The sequence below is a fragment of the Gopherus evgoodei genome, chromosome 3 (genome assembly GCF_007399415.2).
Source record: "Gopherus evgoodei ecotype Sinaloan lineage chromosome 3, rGopEvg1_v1.p, whole genome shotgun sequence".
Taxonomy (NCBI): Eukaryota; Metazoa; Chordata; order Testudines; family Testudinidae; genus Gopherus; species Gopherus evgoodei.
In genome coordinates this window covers 159328414-159348461 of record NC_044324.1, presented here as the reverse complement: position 1 = coordinate 159348461, position 20048 = coordinate 159328414, and the positions used below count along the sequence as shown (strand labels likewise).

At 39.0% G+C, this 20048-nt stretch overlaps 1 protein-coding gene across 3 annotated transcripts in view; it reads right to left on the bottom strand.

Moving 5' to 3' along the window:
- RASGRP3 (RAS guanyl releasing protein 3) overlaps nt 1–20048 on the bottom strand; it is a 119183-nt gene that overhangs the window by 45803 nt on the left and 53332 nt on the right. For 2 of the 3 annotated variants that reach the window (XM_030557140.1, XM_030557139.1), the window contains exons 2-6: nt 16298–16489; nt 14240–14342; nt 13505–13567; nt 11886–12017; nt 9046–9193 (exon numbers count right to left, since the gene is read on the bottom strand). In XM_030557140.1, the coding sequence (XP_030413000.1) occupies nt 9046–9193; nt 11886–12017; nt 13505–13567; nt 14240–14342; nt 16298–16367 (516 nt within the window). In that variant the 5' untranslated portion in view covers nt 16368–16489. The remainder of the gene's footprint in view (nt 1–9045; nt 9194–11885; nt 12018–13504; nt 13568–14239; nt 14343–16297; nt 16490–20048) is intronic. The other variant, XM_030557141.1, reaches the window with a different exon arrangement.

The window sequence follows — 20048 nt, the reverse complement described above, 5'->3', positions numbered from 1 at the left end:
GCGTGAACCTGCCCCATTAACACCATGATGTGCACATTGCCGGGGCCCATACTTTGTGAGAAGTCTATGTCCATGTCTATGTCCTCATCAGTCTCGTAACCGTGCTGCAGGTTCTGGTTCTGTGTATACTCCAGGATGATGCATGTGGTGTTTACAGTGCTCATAATTACTGTGGTGATCCGAGCAGACTCCATGTTCCCAGTGCTATGGTGTCTGTGCTGAAAAAAGGCGTGAGACAATTGTCTGCCATTGCTCTGACGGAGGGAGAGGCAACTGAGGACATGGCTTACAGGGAATTAAAATCAATAAAAGGGGTGGCTTTGCAACAAGGAGAAACACAAACAACCGTCACCCAGAATGGCCCCCTCAAGGATTGAACCCAAAACCCTGGGTTTAGGAGGGCATTAATTTCATGGAGGGAGGAGCAAATGAATACAAAACAAATCGGGTCAATTTCTTGTTTTGATCCACTTCATTTATCTTTTACATCTTAGGCTGGCAGCAGACAGTGCAGTACGACTGCTAGCCATTGTTATCTCCTGGGTGCTCGGCAGAAGATGCTGCATTACGATTGCTAGCCATCATTATCTCCTGGCTGCTCACCAGAAGATGGTGCAGTACAACTGCTAGCCATCCTCATCTCCTGGGTGCTCAGCAGAAGACAGGAATGACCTGGCTGAGTCACTCCCATGTCTGCCCAGGCACCCCTGACCGACCTCACCAAGGTCAGCTAAAAGAGCACCCAGGAATACGACAATGATGGCTATCAGTCCTAATGCACCATTTGCTGCCAAAAGGCAATGAGCTGCTGCTGTGTAGCAATGAAGTCCCATGTCTGCCAGCACCCAGGAGACGTATTTGATTGTGAGCTGAGTGGGCTCCATGCTTGCCGTGGTATGGCATCTGCTCAGGTAACCCAGGAAAAAAGGCGCGAAATGATTGTCTATCATTGCTTTCACAGAGGGAGAGAGGGAGAGGAGGGCCTGATGACATGTACCCAGAACCACTACGACACTGTTTTTGCTTCATCAGGCAATGGGATCTCAACCCAGAATTCCAATGGCGGCGGAGACTGCGAGAACTGTGGGATAGCTACTCACAGCTATCCACAGTGCAACGCTTTGGAAGTCGACGCTAGCCTCAGTACTGTGGACACAGTCCGCCGAGTTAACACACTTAGAGCATTTTGCATGGGGACACACACAATCGACTATATAAAAACAATTTCTAAAAAAAGACTTCTATAAATTCGACCTAATTTCATAGTGTAGACATACCCTGAGAGTCAGATAGGAGGCCTTGTGCAGATCCCAATGGACTTTACGTTTATCTATCAATCTCCATCTTCACAAGGTTGCCCTTCCACCCACCCCATAGTCCCTTTTAATTGTCAGCATGCTGCTGCCCTTATTACTTACTAGTAACCAATCTAACCAGACTGGCTAACCTAGTAAGGAGGGCTTTAAACTAGGTTTGACGGGGACAGGTGAGCAAACCCCACAGGTAAGTGGGGAACAAGACCTGGGAGATGGGTTGGAAACAGGAGGGAGCACAGGCTATAATGGCAGAGAGAAAGGAGGGTCAGGGCAAAGCTGGGAGGCAAGATCAAACCAGTATCTTAGATGCCTATGTACAAATGCAAGAAGTATGAGTAATAAGCAGGAAGAACTGGAAGTGCTAATAAATAAATACAACTATGACATTGTTGGCATTACTGAAACTTGGTGGGATAATACACACGACTGGAATGTTGGTGTGAATGGGTATAGTTTGCTCAGGAAGGATAGACAGGGGAAAAAGGGAGGAGGTGTTGCCTTATATATTAAAAATGTACACACTTGGACTGAGGTGGAGATGGACATAGGAGATGGAAGTGTTGAGAGTCTCTGGGTTAGGCTAAAAGGGGTAAAAAACACGGGTGATGTCCTGCTGGGAGTCTACTACAGGCCACTTAATCAGGTGGAAGAGATGGATGAGGCTTTTTTCAAACAACTAACAAAATCATCCAAAGCCCAAGATTTGGTGGTGATGGGGGACTTCAACTATCCAGATATATGTTGGGAAAATAGCACCGCGGGGCACAGACTATCCAATAAGTTCCTGGACTGCATTGCAGACAACTTTTTATTTCAGAAAGCTGAAAAAGCTACTAGGGGGGAAGCTGTTCTAGACTTGATTTTAACAAATAGGGAGGAACTCGTTGAGAATTTGAAAGTGGAAGGAAGCTTGGGTGAAAGTGATCATGAAATCATAGAGTTTGCAATTCTAAGGAAGGGTAGAAGGGAGTACAGCAAAATAGAGACAATGGATTTCAGGAAGGCGGATTTTGGTAAGCTCAGAGAGCTGATAGGTAAGGTCCCATGGGAATCAAGACTGAGGGGAAAAACAACTGAGCAGAGTTGGCAGTTTTTCAAAGGGACGCTATTAAGGGCCCAAAAGCAAGCTAGTCCGATGGTTAGGAAAGATACAAAATGTGGCAAAAGACCACCTTGGCTTAACCATGAGATCTTGCGTGACCTACAAAATAAAAAGGCGTCATATAAAAAATGGAAACTAGGTCAGATTACAAAGGACGAATATAGGCAAATAACACAGGAATGCAGAGGCAAGATTAGAAAGGCAAAGGCACAAAATGAGCTCAAACTAGCTATGGGAATAAAGGGCAACAAGAAGACTTTTTATCAATACATTAGAAGCAAGAGGAAGACCAAGGACAGGGTAGGCCCACTGCTCAGTGAGGAGGGGGAAACAGTAACGGGAGTCTTGGAAATGGCAGAGATGCTTAATGACTTCTTTGTTTCGGTCTTCACTGAGAAGTCTGAAGGAATGTCTAATATAGTGAATGCTTACGGGAAGAGGGTAGATTTAGAAGATAAAATAAAAAAAGAGCAAGTTAAAAATCACTTAGAAAAGTTAGCTGCCTGCAAGTCACCAGGGCCTGATGAAATGCATCCTAGAATACTCAAGGAGTTAATAGAGGAGGTATCTGAGCCTCTAGCTATTGTCTTTGGGAAATCATGGGAGACGGGGGAGATTCCAGAAGACTGGAAGGGGGCAAATATAGTGCCCATCTATAAAAAGGGAAATAAAAACAACCCAGGAAACTACAGACCAGTTAGTTTAACTTCTGTGCCAGGGAAGATAATGGAGCAGGTAATTAAAGAAATCATCTGCAAACACTTGGAAGGTGGTAAGGTGATAGGGAATAGCCAGCATGGATTTGTAAAGAACAAATCGTGTCAAACTAATCTGACAGCATTCTTTGATAGGATAATAAGCCTTGTGGATAAGGGAGAAGCGGTGGATGTGATATACCTAGACTTTAGTAAGGCATTTGATACGGTCTCGCATGATATTCTTATAGATAAACTAGGAAAGTACAATTTAGATGGGACTACTATAAGGTGGGTGCATAACTGGCTGGATAACCATACTCAGAGAGTAGTTATTAATGGCTCCCAATCCTGCTGGAAAGGTATAAGAAGTGGGGTTCCGCAGGGGTCTGTTTTGGGACCGGCTCTGTTCAATATCTTCATCAACGATTTAGATGTTGGCATAGAAAGTACGCTTATTAAGTTTGCAGACGATACCAAACTGGGAGGGATTGCAACTGCTTTGGAGGACAGGGTCAAAATTCAAAATGATCTGGACAAATTGGAGAAATGGTCTGAGGTAAACAGGATGAAGTTCAATAAAGATAAATGCAAAGTGCTCCACTTAGGAAGGAACAATCAGTTTCACACATACAGAATGGGAAGAGACTGTCTAGGAAGGAGTATGACAGAAAGAGATCTAGGGGTCATAGTGGACCACAAGCTTAATATGAGTCAACAGTGTGATACTGTTGCAAAAAAAGCAAACGTGATTCTGGGATGCATTAACAGGTGTGTTGTAAACAAGACATGAGAAGTCATTCTTCCGCTTTACTCTGCGCTGGTTAGGCCTCAGCTGAAGTATTGTGTCCAGTTCTGGGCACCGGATTTCAAGAAAGATATGGAGAAATTGGAGAGGGTCCAGAGAAGAGCAACGAGAATGATTAAAGGTCTTGAGAACATGACCTATGAAGGAAGGCTGAAGGGATTGGGTTTGTTTAGTTTGGAAAAGAGAAGGCTGAGAGGGGACATGATAGCAGTTTTCAGGTATCTAAAAGGGTGTCATCAGGAGGAGGGAGAAAACTTGTTCACCTTAGCCTCCAAAGATAGAACAAGAAGCAATGGGCTTAAACTGCAGCAAGGGAGATTTAGGTTGGATATTAGGAAAAAGTTCCTAACTGTCAGGGTAGTTAAACACTGGAATAGATTGCCTAGGGAAGTTGTGGAATCTGCATCTCTGGAGATATTTAAGAGTAGGTTAGATAAATGTCTATTAGGGATGGTCTAGACAGTATTTGGTCCTGCCATGAGGGCAGGGGACTGGACTCGATGACCTCTCGAGGTCTCTTGCAGTCCTAGAGTCTATGAGTCTATAACCTTTATTTAAAAATTAACACCTCACAGTTGATACCCTCTTTAACTTCTGTATCATGCCAGAAAGAAAAAGTAAGTTTAATTGACTTCTGTCCTGAATCCTAAAAAGCCTAACTAGTTATAGAGAAATATCAGAGCTAGTAAATTCAAACAGAGGCATTAGCTATTAGTGTAACTGTCTGATTTCAAACATCAACCACCAATATAGCCACCATTCCTGCAGGTTTGAAGAGTCCCTCTTCTGGGAGTCCCACAAAGCTTTCATATACATACATACGTACATTATATATATAATAAAAATTGAAAAAGCCATGCCCCTGTTCTTTGGCATTGCCACCTGCCAGAAAGCCTATCCTTTTCCTCCATGTCTTCACTTGGCCCTGCATTATACAGTTAATTGTCATTTATTCTCCTGCTCAAATTCCTCCCCATTCTTTCACATGCAGAATAGTGTAAAGTTTACTTTGAATTAATGTAATGATTTAAAAGAGAAACCTCAATTATATCTGTTTCTTTTCCTCATATTGTTTCCCTCTCTTGAAGAATCAAGGAACAAAGATTTTGGACAAAGATTTATTCCAGTTCCTGATCTTCCTCATAACAGCATCTTTTCTGCTGAAAATAATGGAATCTGGAAACCGTACTCTCTGGGATAGTTTCTGTTTACTACTAGAAGAGCTAAAGTCATGCTAGCTTTGTCTATGGACCCTTCACTAGCTGAATCCAGGTTTAACAGATTTTTAGTTAGTGTTGGTGCATACAAAACTGGGTTACCCTTTCTGAGGTTCTTGAACACCTTTAATTCTAATATTGTTCCTCTGGTCACTGTTTTGTCATCCAATTTTGTCTGAAGAATCTCCTCCTTTTGTTCCAGATGTATGACTCTAATCAAGAAAGGTGATTAGGTCTGAATTTTCCTCAGTTCCCACTTCTACTGAGGTCATTCTCTTCCAACCATCAGCTCCAAGGAGATCTTTTACATCTGGCTTTGTAGCAGGCATTACTATCTTTCAGCACAAGACTTCTTCCATGCCATCTTGCCTAGCTCCTTGGGAACAATATCATCTTGCTGTAGGGTTTAATCAGTTTTGCAATTTAGTAAAATACTACATATTAGCAAGATCTGCTGGATGAGCAGATAGAGACAAATATAAGAGCTGCTCTCCCACTTATGCTTACATTACTAGTTTCAGCATTTGAGATCCAAGATTTTGTTTTGTATGGTGGAGGGATTAGAGCAAATGTAGGGATTAAATTTAGGGCCTACCAACCCCAACAGTTTCCTTTTAAGAGTACAACGCTGGAAAGTCATCCATAAACATTGCAGTCCATAAACCAAGAACTAAAAGAGAAGGAAAGTTGCAATAGGTTTTAAGAACTAAGAAGTGTTAACAATGGCCCCTTTCTTCACCTCTTATGCATCATGGAGCAGAAATCAAGTCACCCAGTGGATGATCTCTAATCACCATAATATCTAGATACCTTTTATCTTGTTTACATCGAGATAATAAACAGTTGCCCCCAAAATAGGGAGTATTGACTCCTCTTCTGAGCAATTAAGAACTTGGGTGGTAGTGGAGAGAAGTGACTCCTTTCAGCATATATAAATTCTAAGGTTTCTCTGAATTCAGAGGTGGGAGAGTAGGTAGAACCACAAATTCTAGGGGAAGCACTGGAGCAGGTAAAATTGAACTCAGCTAGTAACTATGTGGTAGGATGAGCATCAGACTGGAATTATTCCCATAATGCAATAGCTAAGGCAGAAGTCTATTGACAATGCAAAGAAAATGGAGTTGAGAGGATAGGAGGATCTCCTGGGAATCAGGAAGAAGGAAATGAAGCCAGGAGAATGAAAGAATAGTGTTTCAGAAGGTGATAAAGAACTGTTGTTTACTACTTCTCATAACACAAGAACTAGGGGTCACCAAATGAAATTAATAAGCAGCAGGTTTAAAAAAAACAAAAGGAAGTATTTCTTCACACAACGCACAGTCAACCTGTGGAACTCCTTGTGAGAGGATGTTGTGAAGGCCAAGGCCAAAACTGGGTTCAAAAAAGAACTAGATAAATTCATGGAGGATAGGTCCATCAATGGCTATTAGCCAGGATGGGCAGGAATGGTGTCCCTAGCCTCTGTTTGCCAGGAGCTGGGAATGAGCGAAAGAGGATGGATCACTTGATGATTACCTGTTCTGTTCATTCCCTCTGGGGCACCTGGCACTGGCCACCGTTGGAAGACAGGATACTGGGCTAGATGGACCTTTGGTCTGACTGAGTAGGGCCATTCTTATGATGTGATTGGGAGTGGGGTGTCAGATAGTCCAGGCTCCATCTGAAACAAAGCCTTTGAGGGTTGCTGATCACTAATTAACTATTTCCCCAAGAAACAAAAGGCACTGATTTGTAATTTTTAGTTTGGTCAAAACAAATCCTTGCACATAGTTGTAGTCCTCACTCAGAATTACTGCATAGGATTCATTTTTTTATGGTAAAAATTATAACTCATGAAAATATAACGGTAGTACAGTACTGATCCAACCTTTGCTACAGTATTATGAATGATGGGATGTGATACTAGAATCACGTAAGTGTAGGGCCAGAAAGAACCTCAAGAAGTCATATAGTCCCCCCCTCCTACAGTAAGGCATAATTAAGTACTCCTAGACCATCCCTGACAGGTGTTAGTCTAACCTGTTCATAAAAGCCTTCTTGGATGGCAATTCCACAACCTCTCTTGCTGCAAACTAGGCTCATTGCTTGTTCTCCATGTCTACTGAGGGTAGAACAAGAAGTAATCACCATCCTCTGTATAACAACATTTTACATATTTGAAGAATTTATGTTCCCCAGCAGCCTTCTCTTCTCTGAACAGTGGGGGAATGGTAAATAATAAGGTAACTGATTCAGAGCAATCTGGATCACTTGGCAAACTGGGTGTAAGAAAGCAACTTGCTTTTTAATATGACTAAATGTAAACATATGTGTTTAGGAACAAAGAATGTAGGCCATACTTACAGGATGCAGGACTCTATCATGGGAAGCAGTGACTCTGGAAAAGATTTGGGGGGTCATGGTGGATTGGGATTGCCAACCCTCTAAGATTATCCTGGAGTCTCCAGGAATTAAAGACCAATCTTTAATTAAAGATTATGTCATGTGATGAAATCTCCAGGAATTTGTCCAGCCAAAGTTGGCAACCCTATGGTAGATAAATCAGATGAACATGAGCTCCCAGTTTGACTACGTGGCCAAAAGAGCTAATGTGATCCTGGGATGCATAAAGAGTAGAATCTTAAGTAGAAGTAGAGAGGTCATTTTTACTTCTGTATTTGGCACTGGTACTACCACTGCTGGAATACTGTATCCAGTTCTGGTGCCCATAATTCAAGAAGTATGTTGATAAAATGGATAGGGTTTAGAGAAACACCATGAGAATGATTAAAGTATTAGAGAACATGCCTTGCAGAGACAGACTTGAGATGCTCAATATATTTAGTTTAACAAAGAAGGTTAAGGGGTGACTTAATAACAGTCTATAAGTATCTATATGGAGAACAAATATTTAATAATGGACTTGTCAATCTAGCAGAGAATGGATAACACATGATCCAATGGCTGGAAGTTGAAGCCAGAAAAATTCAGACTGGAAATAAGGCATACATTTTTAAGGGTAAATAGTTCCAATGGTTAATTACTCTCCCCAAGGGTTGTGACAGATTCTCCATCACACACAATTTTCAAATCCAGATTGGATGTTTTTCTAAAAGCAGTGCTTTAGGAATGATTTTGGGGAAGTTCTACGGCCTGTATTATATAGGCGGTCAGACTAGATGATCACAATGGCCAATACATTCAACCTTCCCTTAAGGGCATGTTTTTTACACTTCTTACTTTTGTTGCCCTCCACTGGACTCCCTCCAGTTTGTTCACATCTTTCTGAAAGTTTGGTGTCCCAAACCAGATTCAGTACTCCAGCTGAGGCCTTACACCATTGCCAAATAGAGTGGAATGATTACCTCCTGTGTTTTACGTATGACACTCCTGTTAATATATCCCAGAATGGACATTTGCCTTCTTTGCAACAACATGATATGGCTGATTCAGACTTCATTTGTGATCTACTTTAACCCCCGATCCTTTTCTGCAATACTGATGCCTAGCCAGTTATTTCCCATTTTGCATTTGTGTATTTCATAATTGCAGTACTTGGCACTTGTCTTTATTGAATTTCATCATTGGTTTCAGACCAATTGTCCAATGAAGATCATTTTGAATTCTAATTCTGTCCAAAGTGTTTGCAATCCCTCCCAGTGTAATGTCATCCGCATACTTAATAAACATATTTTTCACTTCATCATCCAAGTTGTTAATGAAAATATTGAACAGTACTGGACCCAGGACAGAACCCTGCAGGACCCCACTTGATTCATCCTCCCAAGTCTTATAAATATTTGCTACAATTAAATTGGATACAACATGAAAGTGTTATAAATGTTAAAGCTGGCAAACTCTCTCAGTTTACGCATATTGCTCTGGTCAGATTATAACTGAGTGAAACAAGAAGTTGTAAGCTTCTTACAGCAATTCTTCTAAAAGATTTATGCTCCAAAAAAGTGAGGTGTTCAGCTAATTCAACGGGTTCCAGGTGGTCAAACAGCAGGCAGGCTTTTCCCTTCTTGGAAGTTTTTTTTCTCTGAGTGACTCTTCTCATCCAGTCATAGGAGGGACTGCAACAGAAAAGAGGTACAATCAGCATATCCTGTCCATGGAAAAAATTCATGTGAACTGTAATCTGGGCATACAGATATGCAAGAGGCAGATCAAGAGTTCCCTGAACTATGACATCCAGCATATTGTGACCACTCAGAATACAAAGATCTCTTCCAGTTTGCAACAGATGATATGAATTAAATAGATACTGTCTGAATTGATGTACAGCAGTAGAGTTATGTATCTGGCACTCAAGAACAATTCTTTCTTCTGTGTTACACTGTATCACCTAATTCAATAGGACCTAATTGCTACATTTCATCTAATATCAAATTAGACCAAAAATTGACTTAGATAATGTCAGACTTGAGGGATGTTTTTGTTTTGATGATATCTGGAAGACTACAAGCCCTGAAAAATGGAACAAAAGAAGAAAGGACATCTGTGAACTACATATGACAGCTAGGAAAGTACTTTGCTCTGCTGACATACCACTAAGCTTCACATATACTCAACACCTTACTGAACTTTTGCTTGCATGTGTGTGTTTTGTTGTTCCTCCATAGGCCCATGCTTTGTATTTGGCTGCTGTAGACATTCACCATTGAAATGCTATTATTTTATTATTATTTATTATTTATTTATTATTATTATTATTACTATTATTATTATTTCAAAAACAAAGCACTAGGACTAAGACTCCTAACTTTTGGATGTCCAGGGGAGTTAGGTAGCTAAATCCATTTTGTGGGAAATGTCAAGATTTTGGCTTTGTTTTTGTTCCAAATTAGAATGAAATCTCAATTTTGAAAATTTCTTGCGAAAGGAAATTTTCAAGTTTTGTTTCACATCAGTTCAGAACATTTAAAAATGTTTATAATAAACAAGTTATATTAAAAGAAAAAAATGTGCGCTGAAAAATTGAAATCTTTCTTTCTAATAAGGTCAAAATGTTCTGTTATCCTGAATGAAGTATGTGTATATCACATTATTATTTTATGACCTTATAAAAATGTTTCCCTTGAAAATATCAAAATGAAATTTTGTCACAAGATCAACACGTTCCCATGGAACGTTTCAATTTGACAAATCAGCATTTTCTAGTGGAAAAATGTTCCGCTGGACAAGTTTTGACTAGCTGTACTAAATCCCAGTTTAACTTTAAAAATTTAGTCCTTTGGCTAAAGTATTTATAGAAATGAGCCCAAGCCACACTATCTGGAGCTGAAATTTTCTGACATTCATCAATGTTTGGAATCAGTTTTTATTCAGACTCATCTCTATTTATGCATTTTTAAAACGTGGAGATATAGCCACCTAATTCTCAACAAGATAAATTGGAAACCACACACATCACATGGATTATTTACTCCCAATCCAAGCAGGCTAAGACTATATTTTAAGGACTGGTCTACAATAAAACTAGATTAATCTAGCTACATTCTCCTAGGCTCCAGTGTAGATGCAGCTAGATTGAGGGAACGATTCCTGTTGTGGAGATGGATTAATTACAACATTTGAAACCCCCTTTCTGTTGATGTAGAAAGCACCTCCATCACGCTGCTACAGCGGTACACCTGCAGTGCCAAAGCTATGCTTCTTTAGCACCTATAAAGTAGATCTACTCTAAGAATTAGAGGGTCATCCAGAGAACAGAAGCTTATCTGCCTCCAGAGTCCATTGAAAATTGGTCAAAATTTCAAATATGAAACAAACTGATCATAAAGAAATTGTAGACCAAGAAATATTTGAAAGCAATTTTCAGAGAAAATTGAGAAAAAAAAGACAGTCTGCTGCCACACAATTAATGAATAGAGAGAGGAGGGGAAGGGGGAAAGAGACAAAATTTGTTGAAGAGCAATACAAGGTTCCTCCCAGTTCATTTTGCCATTCTTTACAAAAGGAAACACTACTAAGCATATGCCATATTTTAAAGAAAACCACTATTAACGGATGAGCTAGTGAAAGAGCTAATACAGCTTCTCTGCTAATGTTAAGACCTTGGAGGTATAAAGTCCTGGTTTGATTCCCTATCCACTTGAAATTAACAATTTGGACAAAAGAACAACTAGCAATGAAAACTCCAGAGATGACCCCGTTAAAACAAAATATCATGGACAAACTGCCTTTGAAATACATTAAAAAATTGTGATGCAACTGTGAAATAATCAAATTCAGCATTGGGGTGGTTTTGTTTATTTTTGGAGGGAAGGGGGCAGTAAGAAAAGTCTTGAGCCTCCCTGATGACACAAGGGAATTGCAAAGTATATAATAATGTTGCCATCCTTAACTATGCTGGTGTTGCATGCCCAGTGCAATGTCAGCTTATTTGGTATGAAGACATCATTATCGCAATACTAAGCAATAACCACCATCAACAGCATAGTATTCTTTATTTATCTGGCTTTGCAACATATAGAATCAGGAACAGTGTATATATAAAAATATAGCAATTCTTCTTCACTACAATTCAGTATATGTGATACTTGCCAATCTATATTATCTCAAATGGCGTTTTGGAAATTTATTTCAGTTTTGGAGAGAACATCATCTTTTTGATAATTACTTCTTAGTGCTTACTATGTCATCCCTTTAAACCAAAATGGGATCCTCAATATCACTGAATGCATTCTGTACTGAGTAAGGGCTCTGGTGTTACAAAATATGGAAAGAAAGGTGTCTGTGGGACCTGACAAATGATATTCGTACATGCTGGAGATGTCAATAAGGCGGACATGTTCCTCATAACCAAGCTGGCTGGCTACTTCCCGGAACTCCTCAGTCAGACGAATCAAACCAAGATCCAAGTTAAATTCTGCTGGAAATTCCAAAATCCAGTACCTGAAATCATGGGAGAAAGGTTATCCAAAGATCCAGCTGTAACATTCTGTGGCTGCATAGATGCATGCCATAATTTCTCAGCCACCATACACATGGCACTCAGAAGAAATCATTGGAGATCCAAAGTCACATATGTGGTAAACAGCAGTCCCACCACTAGCTCTTCCAGTAACTGAACCAATGTGCTTGACAAATTCTGACGTGCTTCATCCAACAGAAGACAATGATACACATGCAAAAGCCTCTTATTACATACTTTCCCCAAGTGAGCACATTCCCTTCAGTGGAACACAGTGGGATTCTTCTGAGGTGCATTTCAATGGGAGTTAGGCACCTAAGTGACATTTGCACCTTTCAAAATATACTCCACATTTAGTTGTAAGGCCTTGCCTATATGGTTGATACTGAAAAAGCTTCCCCAAAGTGTGAATTTAGATGGATATAGTTATGCCAGTATAATACTCCATGAGGACACTTTTGTTCCAGTACAACTGGCTTTTTTTTTGCTTTGGCTTAACCCTTTCCCAAGCAACATAAGCTCCACTGAAAAAAGCTCCTCAGACTGGAGCACATGTATCCACATTGGGATGAGCTACGGGAGGGTGGTGTTAAGCAGCATAGCTCTATCTGTTTAAATTCACACATTATCTTGTACTGAAAAAAGGAAAACAAAAAACCAAACAGTCCTGTGCAGAGGCAGCCTTACTAGATTAATATTCAGGTATATGTCAGAAAATTTTACCAATTTGACAAGGCAGCACCTGCTATTCATTCTCCTGATCCTATATACCAGGTACCTGTGGCAGCACTAAAGTTGCTAAAGCATCCTATCTTAGGGTATGTTTCATTGCAAATAAGTATGTTAACATGGGTTAGGAAATTGATATTAAAATAGCAGTGAAGACAAGGCTACTTGACTTTTAACTCAGGTTAGTACCTGAAGTTAAAGCCTATAAGGAAGCTGGGTGTTGAACTTGAGCAGCTAACCAAAGTTAAAAGTCAAATTGCTATGTCTTCATTGCTATTTTAACTTGTGTTAACGCACATTTTTGTTTGTTTTCTTTGCAAAGACATACCCTTGGTTCGAATTATCTAGGGTTCACATGAACTGGAGAGAACAATCCAGGGACAATCTTTTTATACCATTCTAGATTGTACTATGATGTACCCCTCCCCCCCGTTTTGCATACTGTGCCAATCTAGTCTGAGTGTTAAAACTCAAAGAACAAATACCAGTCAAACCGTAGCATGAGTTTTCAGTAAGCTCTGTAGCTTGATACTGTGTAAGTGTTCAAAAACCTGAATAACCCTAGCTGAATAACTGCTCTGAATAGGATTTTCCCCCAACTCTATGTCTGTAAAGTAGCCCAAGACAAAGCATTAGTAGAGGTGGACTGACTTGGTTTAGGATTTTTTATTATTTGTAAAAATTGACTATTCAGAGCTATAAAAACCAAATCCCAGTGAAAAAAAATCAGCATTTTTACCTCATGAAACAGCAGATTTTTAAGCGGAATTCACTGCATTTTTCCCCACTGGCATCTCTATAGGTAGATTAGTTAAAGAATAAGCTTCATGATCATGGTTTCAGTAACATTTTTTCACTCGTGCAGCAGTCTTGTTCATTTAGAGAGTTTTCACTTTTGTACAGGGTAGAGTATTTTTTGTATGTTATTCCTCCAAATTGAAATGTGCTATACCTTGAGATGAAATAACACACTGAAAAATAGACAGCATTTCCAATTCAGCAATTTGCCATTTGTCTTAGCAAAAATATGCATCCAGTACACACTATTTCTGAATATTCTGCTGGACAAATAATTTCCCACCAATACAGGCTAATCAAGGATATCAGCAGATATTGAACGATGACAGAGGAGATTTTCAAAAGGCACAGGTGCCAGGCAAGCAACTCCCATAGAAAGTCAACAGGAGTTAAGTGCCAAACTTCCATTTGTATCTTTGTGTCCTTAAATATTTTTGTACATCTCAAATGCTAATTCAAAGCACACTTCAGCAGGTTCATAAAAGACCTGATCCAAAGTCTACTGTAATCAGTTGAAAGGATTTCAGTGGACATTGGACCAGGCCCATAAATTGCTTAAGAGCCTTCTATGCTGACGGCACTCCAATACTACGGTTTAATGCACAGATTTTACATGTTATCACAGTTTGTCTTCCAAAGTGCTAATGCTAGGTTATATGGATCTTTGAAAGGATATATGGAGAGAAGTTTGCCGGCTAGTTCTGTGGAAGGCAGATACCACCGGTGCATTAAAAGAACCATTCTTGGTAAATGACTGGTGCCCAAATGTCCTTTATTATCTGTAAAATAGAGATACCATTTTAAGTTAAATGACATGCATTATTTAAGGGCAGAGATCAGCCAGTTTCCAGATGTCCATGATCTATTACCTCTCTTCAGGGAAGGCAGATGTATTAATATTGAAAATGAAAATATATCCAGTGCACTGTCAATTAAAATATCTTTAGGACAGAAACATAACAAGTAAAATGCTCCTCTAGCAGTGAGAATCAGCAAATGACAATGGCTGTAGCCCATCGATTATCAAATCATATCAGTTTAAAATGAAAGGAAATTAATATAATTCCCTCCTTCCCCAAAACTTTTATAAAATATTACTTTATAAGTGTCACAATAGCAATGTTACTGTTTCAACAGAGTGCCTTCTTCAAACTCCAAGTGGGATTTAAAAAAAAAAAAGCTTTGAACATGAGAAAATTGATAGCAACTAATTATAATAACCCATTACCTAAAATGTGTTCAAACCCCAGAATTCTAGGTTAGTAAGACATTATAATTACAAGTTCAGTTGGATGTACCTAATTTCAAATGATCATCAGAAATTCAATCGTGTCATTCATTGATAAAAACTGACCATGACAACCAAATGTTACATTCAAATGTGTATGTATTGGGAGGGGCTAGCTGGGGAGTGGAGAATGTTTTTCCAGTTATAGAGAATATTTAATGAAGAACCAGAGTAAATCAAAGGGGACAAAGAGGAAAGGGAACCACACACACACACACACACACACACATTATCACACACATTATTGACTTCAGTATTCAAAAGAGAAGTGTATGTATATATTTGGGGGAAAGAGAAGGAGGAATGATCATTTCAATATGTAAAATGTAAATAGCCTCTGCTATCTCTGGTTAAGTATGTCCTATATGGGGTTTGCATCATTTTAGGGCCAGAATTGGCAACTGGATATGCATGGGTGCAATGATGTGTCTGCTTAGATTCAGTTGCAGTAACTGGCCCTTAGTGATTTCATCTCTGACAGAGAGAAGATTTATCTCTCTCTCCTCAAAAATGAAATCAAATTATAACCTCATTCAAACCAAGTGGTCACATGGTCTTTAAATAAAAGCAATTCAGAATGCCTCATTTTGATTAAGTGCTTTGATGAATCGAGGCCTACTACCTTTTAAAGTGGAAAGAGGTGGTGCATGTTCATGTTCCATAAAATGAAAGGTCCTAATATTATTATTTGTTTTCTTAATATAACTAGCACTTTGTGAGTTAATATAATCACTGCTGACTGGAGACTTGGGGTCATTGTTTTGTTTTTTCAAAGGATTAGTATTCATTTCTATGTATGACAATCCATAAGGGCATCCAAGTATGTAAATTATATGATTAGCAACAGGCTCACATAAATGATAGAAAGTTCTATAGGTAATGGTTGATTAAAATGAGAACCTGCAATTATATTACTACACAATGCATGGGAAAAGCTTCCAGAAGTAGCACTAGATTGAAAAAGATCCAGTGTAAACAACACAGCAAAACAAAAACAAACAAACAAAAATCAGTGCAGCAAGAAATATATTCCTATTTCTTTTGTAAAAAATCAGAGGCAAATTCATAAAATAATCTAACTGTATAGTTATCTAATCTTAATACAGACCCACATGTTTAAATCAGTCTATCAATTGTTCCTGTGTTAAATGGATTAACTTTTTTGGTATTAGGTAATGTATATTACTAAAAATACACAGTGTTTGAACTCATCAGGACAGGAGAGAAGCTCTCCCGCCCCCTTATTCAGAGGAAAGAATTTTCTTCAAACTTTTCAATACAAAATTTTTCCTCTGGGCTAAGAACCAAGCATGGAAAATTTCACAACTAAAGGAATTTGTTTGCCAAACAAATGATCAACTGATAGATAATAGCCTGGGTGAACTTATAATAGTAATTGAATTTCAAGACCAGCAAGCAATGAAACAAAAGATTGAAGAATCATACCAAACATTTCAATGCAAGTGTTTAAAAGTTCATCTAATGTTGCAGCCTTCCCAAGTGTATTTGACCCCATTGTCCTTTAATCGTTGTCAAAAAATTAGAGCCATTTTCACCACGTAGAAGAATATCTCCACAGCTGCATGGGCCTTATCAATGTATTGCTGGTTGCATGTTTAGCTAGGCTTCATGGAAAATCTGGAGAAAGAAAGCAAAGGAAATAACCACAGATAGGACTGTAATGCTGCATTATGAGGACAGAATGTTTACAGTTTAGCGCATCCTTTTGTAGACTGATCTTTTCCCTCACACAACACAGAGTATACATCAAAAATCGCTATGCATGTTTAGTTCATTCCAACTTTTATTTTAATATATTTTTCAATTTTTGTCCACTAGTCCAAAAGAAATATGTAGTGATGTTGGAAAACAGAGGTTACACTAAGGCACATATCATATAATTGATACACTCTTTTACAGCCCATTATATTTTCTTTATGCCTGATAACTGAAGTACTAACAAAATGTGGGTTATCTGTAAAGCAGAACAGATAACAAAAATAGTTTCATGTAGTATTACTGTTTAATGATCGATTTTTAAGGTAATGCATTTATTGATCGGAAACCCACAAAATGGTTAATACTAAAGTTCACAGGCACATTCTACAGGGCATACACTAATGTGTAAGAGGGAGATTTTCAAAGGCACAAAGGAGGGAAAGGTGTCCAGTTCCCTTTGACAGTCAGTTGGAGTTGGGCACCTAACTGTTCTTTGTAAATCTCTTCTAACAATTTACAAGACCCTTAAGTAGCATTTTCAACACCTACTAAAATGCATTTATTTTAAGAATTGCACATTTTATTATTATTATTCTTGGCTGATTCCAAATTTCTAGAAATCTAGTCAGCCTTTTAAAAAAGTCTACAATTAGAGAGTAGAAGGGAGTATTAAGTGGTATATAGATTCTCCGTAGATTTTCTTGTCAACCTTTATTTCAAATCTCAACTTGTTCTACTTACATAAATTTCTTTTAAATACAGAACATGTAATGAACAATATGTAGCATATCCAGCCACTTTTCAGAAAAAAAAGCCAATGGGAGACCTACAGTGGTTCATGAATCTAAACATTGCTGGAATTCTGACAAGTTTCTTTTTAAAGGATGCTACATACTACCTAACTTTTTGAAGTTTTGTCAGGTAATCCACTGAACAGGATATACTCTGTACTCCACCCATAGATATACACTTTATGGCAACTATCAGATCTGACATAGATCACACCCTTAACTCTGCCTCCCCAGGGATAGTATCCTTCTAACACCCCTTTTACCAAAGCACCCCACCAAACAGGCTATATCTGACCTTCCCCACACAAACCCCTTCATCACATTATTCTAAAATAACTCTTGACTTCACAGCAATGGCAGAAGTTCCTGCTAAGAATTCACTAGGAATGAGGCTGTTGAATTCACGATGCGGTTATGTTACAATAAAGACCTTAAAAGCAAAATATAAGGCCAAGATTTTAAAAAATAAAAGGGGTCCCTAAAGTTAGGCTATTATATCCCTGTCTAGGTACCTAAATAAGTGGCTTAATTTTCCACAGGATCAAGCACCCAACAGTTTAAACCAACCTCAGTTGACATTTATTCCCACCCCAGCCAACTCACCCACCCCTAAAGAAATCTTTTACAAAGGTAAGTTACTGCACTTTAAAATACTGTTTCAGTCAATACTTTAAAATGACAAAAGTAATCATGGCACATTTCTTGGAGTGAGGAACGTTTGCCTAGTAGAACTGTAGGACAGCACGCAATTCAGTCCTGCTTTTCAGTTTGTTAGTGCTGCTTTACATTGTAATAGTTCCAGATAATACAGCTAATTAAAATAATTCAATTATACTATTGAGAGGGTGAAACAGCAATAGCTAATGTCCCCATGTTAATTTCAGTGAGGTTTTTATACTGTGGCATCTACCCACCTACTTATATGGCCTCATCGTCACAGTATGTAAGCTCCTCACAGTCAGTAATGGCTTTTTATCCTTACAACACCTATGAGACAAATACAGTTTCCATTTTTACAGACAAAAAACATGGTAGACTAAGCAACTTGGACAAGGTATGTGTCTGTGGCTGAGCCAAGAACTGAATCCAGGTCTTGAGTTCCAGTCCAGTGCCCTAACAATTAGATCACCCTTCCTACGTAACTCATTCTCACCATTTGTGTTGTTATGTACAAACCTCAGATTAAATACTATTGCTACATTATTGTAAGATTTCATATCACCGTGGTATCAAAGTGCTATCCCACAATTAAAGATAGCTTTGTGGTAAACAGCAACAAGAATACTCAGTGCTATATAATTACAAACATTCAAGATTCATAGACTACTAATGGGAATTCCACATTCCCAGGCGTGACCCTGTAAGCTGCCAAGTGTCTTTGGGGAAGTGCTAAGTATCATCGGTTACCACTGGCTTCAAACGGGAGTTGAAGGTGCTCAGTCCCAGTATTTGGGCAGGGACTGGAAGCATAATCATTTCTATGTAACCCAAAATGTTACCTAGAGAGACTTTCCAAAAGGTTAAAAAAAAATCAAAGGTACAGGACAAGAGAAGGTAGAGATTCTGGAGGAATGCAATCAGATCATCAGACATAGTATGTAGTGTGAAGTGTTAGGTACTTATTTGGAAAGAAACATATTACATTCATAAAGCTCATGCTCTGTTCCAAGCTATGTATAATTCCCAGAACAAACAACAAAAAAATCTTCAGTGAGAGAGAATTAGAATTAGAAATATAAAATCTTAAATGGAACCTCATTTGAGTGTATTTCAAAAAAACCCAGAAAGGCTGGAAATGTAGAATTATTGTTTTGGTAACCAGGGGTGGCTCTAGGCATTTTGCCCCCCCAAGCAGGGCAGGCAGGCTGTCTTCGGTGGCATGCCTGTGGAGGGTCCGCTGGTCCTGCGGGACCAGCGGCCCCTCCCAAGGCAGCCTGCCTGCCTGCCGCCCTTGCGGCGAGCAGCAGAGCGCCGCCAGGGGCTTGCCACCCCAAGCATGTGCTTTGTGTGCTGGTGCCTGGCGCTGCCCCTGCTGGTAACAGCATTAATGCTTACCATGTAACCCTGCCTTCTAACACAGGAATATCATAGAACAACATCTTTTCAAACTTTTTAACATAATTGCCTGCAAAGGAAATTGGCCTAGATTCTAGACACGTTGATGCCCATTACTCCTTCATGGAGAACTAGTAAGGTTTACTCTTCAAATTTTGATCCATAGCATTCTTTTGAGAAATGAAAGACACCTCTTAAGAGTTTGAGACGAAACTGTGGGTAATGTGCAACCTTAACTTTTAGCTGAGTGAAAATATAATATGTTCTGGATTGCAGTCTTTCAGTTCATAGGAAGCAAAATCAGAGAGGAGTTTTTGCCAATGAGTATTTTTTAAAAACAACTTTTTCTTCACTAGGCAGATGAAATGGCAATAATTTAATTGCATCAGAGAGTGTGCTAGGTGCTTCCAAACAGAGATGAGATACAAAATCTCTGCCCCAAGAAACTTCCCAATTTAGTTCTGAAATGATACAAGGAGACGGTTAATGAAACAGCAGTAACTGTAAGGGTAGGGGAGTAGACAAAGGCAACATCAATAAGATTATAATGTTACTCAGCAAGGCTAGCTCATCCCATTAAGGGGTTTTTTTTGGTCTTATCATAGAAATACAATAAAAGTCATAGCTGGTTA